At 44.6% G+C, this 7,053-nt stretch overlaps 1 protein-coding gene across 1 annotated transcript in view; it reads right to left on the reverse strand.

Annotated features, from left to right (window-relative positions):
• The window catches only part of LOC143363356 (uncharacterized), a 129,959-nt gene extending 128,769 nt beyond the window's left edge, over positions 1-1,190 (reverse strand). The window contains exon 1 of the mRNA XM_076803953.1: positions 548-1,190. Coding sequence (XP_076660068.1) covers positions 548-1,190 — 643 coding nt within the window. The remainder of the gene's footprint in view (positions 1-547) is intronic.
• Between the last annotated feature and the right edge of the window lie 5,863 nt (positions 1,191-7,053).

Here is a 7,053-nt window from a genome sequence, read left to right on the forward strand (position 1 = left end):
GTAGCGTGAGTTCCCCGCGATGGTCCGGATGGAGTCCGTGAAACCCACGACGGTGCGTCCCGTTGTCGTCCGTGATGTCGTCTGGTCGATCAGGCGTCGTCGCCTGAGGTCCACCAGTAGGCCGTAGCGCGTGAGGAAGTCGGCGCCAATGATGGGTTTTCCCACGTCGGCGATGATGAACCTCCACTGGAAGGCCCTCCGTAGTCCCAGGTTGAGGTCCATCACGCGGATGCCGTAGGTGCCGATCGTCGATCCGTTTGCCGCAACCATCTCGTATGACGTCTTGCTGACTCGGCCTTTGACGAGTGTGCGTGGATACACACAAAGGTCCGAGCCAGTGTCGACGAGGTATTCGGTCTTCGTCACTTTGTCCGTGACGAAGAGGCGGCAGGTGGATGTTCCGTCACTGGCTGCCGCGGTCAGTGTCGGAGGGACTCGTTTCCCGCATACGAACACGGCTGGCGGCATTTGGTGGACTCCTTCCCAAACCTCTGGTGGTACCAGCAGACGTTCTCCGTCTTACCCGATGACCTGGACGAAGACCGACTCCGTCTGGGCGTCCTGCTTCCCTTGTGACTGCAAGGTCGGGATGTTTCGGCGACTCGAAGCTCCAGTCTCTCCAATCGGTCGATCAGGAGTTCTGCCAGGCGGTCGGACTGCGTTGGGGCCGACGTGCTGGCTACCTGGGTTGGCTGCACCTCCGCGTGGATGTGGTCGGCTATCTCGGCCAGCTTGTTTAATGGCAGGTCTGACTGAGCCGAGACGATCGCTCTGGTCACGTTGGGTAGTCTACCTGACCACAGGGTCCGCAGGAACTCGTCGCTGACTGTGGTACCTGCGAGGTTCCGCATATGGCGTAAGAATTGCGACGGGGTTCGGTCGCCTATTTCCTCCTGCTCCAGCAGCTGTCGAATCCTTTTCCCTTGGGTCGCCGACAGCCTCTTTAGTAGTTCGGACCTTAGTGTCCCGTATTTGTTGGCCTCCGGTGGGTTTATAAATATATCCTGCACCTCCAACGCGTATTTGGGTTCGAGCTGCGACAGTATATAATAAAATTTTGTCGTGTCAGCTGTAATCCCGTTTAGGGCGAACTGTGCTTCGATTTGGCGGAACCACAGCTCGGGTTGCTCAGGCCAGAAGGGTGGGATCTTGATGGCGACCTTGCTGACTTCTGGTGTCGTTGTCGCCATTTCAATAACACTGCACTACACGCACTTCGAGAGAGAAAAAAATATGCGCGTGATTCGACTCAGTCACCCTGATCACGCCGGGGTCACCAATGAAGGAACAGGGTTATATAAGGCGGGTGCCTTAGAACAAGTGTTCAAAATCAGGTTACGTGACTGAGTCCTTTATTTACAATAAAGAGTGATGTCGCGAGAGCGTCCGGGGTGGTTCAACTAAAACCGGCGATTCGCTTAGACTCGCGGTTGAACTGTATTGCAACTTAACAACGACCGGACTAGCTCTAAGTCACTCGGCGGATACGCGGCTGTGTCTCGACTTCGTGACTTGCTCCTCGCGTCGGTAGTCTCTGCCTTATATCTTCAAAAATGCTTGTCGGCTGATTGGTGGAAGTCCTTGCGGGGAACTTCCACCAATCCGTGCATTTTGCATAACACGCCCACGTTCCACGCCTCTCGTGCGTGGGAAGGGTGAGCGTGTCGTTCTGTTAAAAATCTAATTTTGGTGATGCAGCGGGGTGTCTTCCGGGCCCCGTGCTAAGTGCGGTACGTGACTGCTGGCTTACGTCAACGGGCCCAGCTTTCCCGGGTGATAGAAACCAGGCACGCGTCGCTGGGACACTCTAGGCTGGAGACCCTTAGACTACCCAAAATTTATGGCGTCCACTTGCGCTATTGAGTTCGTCGCTAGGAACTACAAGGACACATCTGTCCGCTAAGTGGCCAAAAACGTTAAAGACGTTTTCTCACAAATAGCGTCTTATGCTGTGCAAACCATAAATCTTTCTTGGTGCTGGTGCGCTGAAGATTTCTCTTCCGGCGCCCCGCTAGCCGCTACAATATCATCTATCCTATCCTATCCTCTATCCTATCCTATCCTCTATCCTATCATATCCTCTATCCTATCCTATCCTCTATCCTATCCAAACCTCTATCCTATCCTATACTCTATCCTATCCTATCCTCTATCCTACCCTATCCTTTATCCTATCCTATCCTCTATCCTATCCTATCCTCTATAATATCGTATCCTGTATCCTATCTTATCCTTTGTCCTATCCTATCCTCAATCCTATCCTATCCTCTATCCTATCGCATCCTCTATCCTATCCAATCCTCTATCCTATCCTATCCTCTATCCTATCCTATCCTCTATCCTATCCTATCCTCTATCCTATCCTTCCCTCTATAATATCGTATCCTCTATAATATCGTATCCTCTATCCTATAATATCCTCTATATTATCCTATCCTCTATCCTATCCTCTATCCTATCCTCTATCCTATCCTCTATCCTATCCTCTATCCTATCCTCTATCCCATCCTGCTCTATCCTATCCTATCCTCTATCCTATCCTATCCTCTATCCTATCTTATCCTCTATCCTATCCAATACTCTATCCTATCCTCTATCCTATCCTCTATCGTATCCTATCCTCTATCCTATCCTATCCTCTGTCCTATCGCATCCTCTATCCTATCCAATCCTCTATCCTATCCTATCCGCTATCCTATCCTATCCTCTATCCTATAATATCCTCTATCCTATCCAATCCTCTATACTATCCTCTATCCTATCCTCTATCCTATCCTATCCTCTATCATATCCTATCCCCTATCCTATCATATCCTCTATCCTATCCTATACTCTATCCTATCCTATCCTCTATCCAATCCTATCCTCTATCCTATCCTATCCTCTATCCTATCATATCCTCTATCCTATCCTATCCTGTATCCTATCCTATCCTCTATCCTATCCTATCCTCTATAATATCGTATCCTGTATCCTATCCTGTCCTCTTTCCTATCCTATCCTCTATCCTGTCCTATCATCTTTCCTATCCTATCCTCTATCCTATCCTATCCTCTATAATATCGTATCCTCTATAATATCGTATCCTGTATCCTATCCTATCTTCTGTAGTATCCTATCCTCAATCCTATCCTATCCTCTATCCTATCGCATCCTCGATCCTACCCAATCCTCTGTCCTATCCTATCCTCTATCCTATCCTATCCTGTATCCAATCCTATCCTCTATCCTATCCTACCCTCTATCCTTTGCTATCCTCTATCCTATCCTATCCTCTATCCTATCCTGTCCTCTTTCCTATCCTATCCTCAATCCTATCCTATCCTCTATCCTATCGTATCCTCTATCCTATCCAATCCTCTATCGTATCCTATCCTCTATCCTATCATATCCTCTATCCTATCCTATCCTGTATCCTATCCTATCCTCTATCCTATCCTATCCTCTATAATATCGTATCCTCTATCATATCCTATCCTCTTTCCTATAATATCGTCTATCCTATCCTATTCCCTATCCTATCCTATCCTCTATCCTATTCTATCCTCTATCCTATCCTATCCTCTATCCTATCCAATCCTCTATCGTCTCCTTTCCTGTATCCCATCCAATCCCCTATCCTCTATCCTATCCTATTCTCTATCCTATCCTCTATCGTATCGTATCCTCTATCCTATCCTATCCTCTATCCTATCCTATCCTCTATCCTATCCTGTCCTCTTTCCTATCCTATCCTCAACCCTATCCTATCCTCAATCCTATCCTATCCTCTATCCTATCGTATCCTCTATCCTATCCAATCCTCTATCGTATCCTATCCTCTATCCTATCCTATCCTCTATCCTATCCTATCCTCTATCCTATCCATTCCCCTATGTTATCGTCTATCCTATCCTAACCTCTATAATATCGTATCCTCTATCATATCCTATCCTCTTTCCTATAATATCGTCTATCCTATCCTATTCCCTATCCTATCGTATTCTCTATCCTATTCTATCCTCTATCCTATCCTATCCTCTATCCTATCCAATCCTCTATCGTCTCCTGTCCTCTATCCTATCCAATCCCCTATGTTATCCTCTATCCTATCCTATCCTCTATCCTATCCTATCCCCTATCCTATCCTATGCTATCCTCCATCCTATCCTATAATCTATCCTATCCTATCCTCTATCCTATCCTATCCTATATCCTATCTTATCCTCTATCCTATCCCCCATCCTATCCTATCCTCTATCCTATAATATCCTCTATCCTATCCTATCCTCTATCCTATCCTATCCTCTATCCTATCCTATCCTCTATCCTATCCTGTCCTCTTTCCTATCCTATCCTCAACCCTATCCTATCCTCAATTCTATCCTATACTCCATCCTATCCTATCCGTTATCCTATCCTATCCTCTATCCTATAATATCCTCTATCCTATCCAATCCTCTATCATATCCTCTATCCTATCCTCTATCCTATCCTCTATCCTATCCTCTATCCTATCCTCCTCTATCCTATCCTATCCTCTATCCTATCCTATCCTCTGTAATATCGTATCCTGTATTCTATCCTGTCCTCTTTCCTATCCTATCATCAAACCTATCCTGTCCTCTATCGTCTCCCACCCTCTATCCTATCCAATCCCCTATGTTATCCTCTATCCTATCCTATCCCCTATCCTATCCTATCCTCTATCCTATCCTATCCTATCCTCCATCCTATCCTATCCTCTATCCTATCCTATCCTCTATCCTCTATCCTATCCTATCCTCTATCCTATACTATCCTCAATCCTATCCTATCCACTATCCTATCGCATCCTCTATCCTATACAAACCTCTATCCTATCCTATCCTCTATCCTATCCTATCCTCTATCCTATCTTATCCTCTATCCTATCCTATCCTCCATCCTATCCTATCCTCTTTCCTATAATATGCTCTATCCTATCCTATCCTCTATCCTATCCAATCCTCTACCGTCTCCTATCCTGTATCCGATCCAATCCCCTATCCTCTATCCTATCCTATTGTCTATCCTATCCTCTATCGTATCGTATCCTCTATCCTATTCTATCCTCTATCCTATCCTATCCTCTATCCTATCATATCCTCTATCCTATCCTATCCTCTATCCTATCCTATCCTCTATCCTATCATATCCTCTATCCTATCCTATCCTCTATAATATCGTATCCTCTATAATATCGTATCCTGTATCCTATCCTGTCCTCTTTCCTATCCTATCATCAATCCTATCCTATCCTCTATCCTATCCAATCCCCTATGTTATCCCCTATCCTATCCTATCCTCTATAATATCGTATCCTCTATCATATCCTATCCTCTTTCCTATAATATCATCTATCCTCCATCCTATCCTATCCTCTATCCTATCCTATCCTCTATCCTATCCTATCCTCTATCCTATCGCATCCTCTATCCTATACAATCCTCTATCCTATCCTATCCTCTATCCTATCGCATCCTCTATCCTATACAATCTTCTATCCTATCCTATCCTCTATCCTATCCTATCCTCCATCCTATCTTATCCTCTATCCTATCTTATCCTCCATCCTATCCTCTCCTCTATCCTATAATATCCTCTATCCTATCCTATCCTCTATCCTATCCTATCCTCTATCCTATCCTATCCTCTATCCTATCCTGTCCTCTTTCCTATCCTATCCTCAACCCTATCCTATCCTCAATTCTATCCTATACTCCATCCTATCCTATCCGCTATCCTATCCTATCCTCTATCCTATAATATCCTCTATCCTATCAAATCCTCTATCCTATCCTCTATCCTATCCTCTATCCTATCCTCTATCCTATCCTGCTCTATCCTATCCTATCCTCTATCCTATCCTATCCTCTATCCTATCTTATCCTCTATCCTATCCAATACTCTATCCTATCCTCTATCCTATCCTCTATCGTATCCTATCCTCTATCCTATCCTATCCTCTAGTCTTTCCTATCCTCCATCCTATCCCATCCTCTATCCTATCCTATCCTCTATCCTATCCTATCCTCTATCCTATCCTATCCTCTATCCTAACCTATCCTCTACCCTATCCTATCCTATATCCTATCCTATCCTCTATCCTATCCTATCCTCTACCCTATCCAATCCTATATTATATCCTCTATCCTACCCTACCCTCTATGCTATCCTATCCTCTATCCAATCCTATCCTCTATCCTATCCTATCCTCTATCCTATCATATCCTCTATCCTATCCTATCCTGTATCCTATCCTATCCTCTATCCTATCCTATCCTCTATAATATCGTATCCTGTATCCTATCCTGTCCTCTTTCCTATCCTATCCTCTATCCTGTCCTATTCTCTATCCTATCCTATCCTCTATCCTATCCTATCCTCTATAATATCGTATCCTCTATAATATCGTATCCTGTATCCTATCCTATCCTCTGTAGTATCCTATCCTCAATCCTATCCTATCCTCTATCCTATCGCATCCTCGATCCTATCCAATCCTCTGTCCTATCCTATCCTCTATCCTATCCTATCCTGTATCCAATCCTATCCTCTATCCTATCCTACCCTCTATCCTTTGCTATCCTCTATCCTATCCTATCCTCTATCCTATCCTGTCCTCTTTCCTATCCTATCTTCAATCCTATCCTATCCTCTATCCTATCGTATCCTCTATCGTATCCAATCCTCTATCGTATCCTATCCTCTATCCTATCCTATCCTCTATCCTATCCTATCCTCTATCCTATCCAATCCCCTATGTTATCGTCTATCCTATCCTATCCTCTATAATATCGTATCCTCTATCATATCCTATCCTCTTTCCTATAATATCGTCTATCCTATCCTATTCCCTATCCTATCCTATCCTCTATCCTATTCTATCCTCTATCCTATCCTATCCTCTATCCTATCCAATCCTCTATCGTCTCCTTTCCTGTATCCCATCCAATCCCCTATCCTCTATCCTATCCTATTCTCTATCCTATCCTCTATCGTATCGTATCCTCTATCCTATCCTATCCTCTTTCCTATCCTATCCTCTATCCT

The sequence above is a fragment of the Halictus rubicundus genome, unplaced genomic scaffold, assembly GCF_050948215.1.
Source record: "Halictus rubicundus isolate RS-2024b unplaced genomic scaffold, iyHalRubi1_principal scaffold0038, whole genome shotgun sequence".
In the NCBI taxonomy this organism is placed as follows: Eukaryota; Metazoa; Arthropoda; class Insecta; order Hymenoptera; family Halictidae; genus Halictus; species Halictus rubicundus.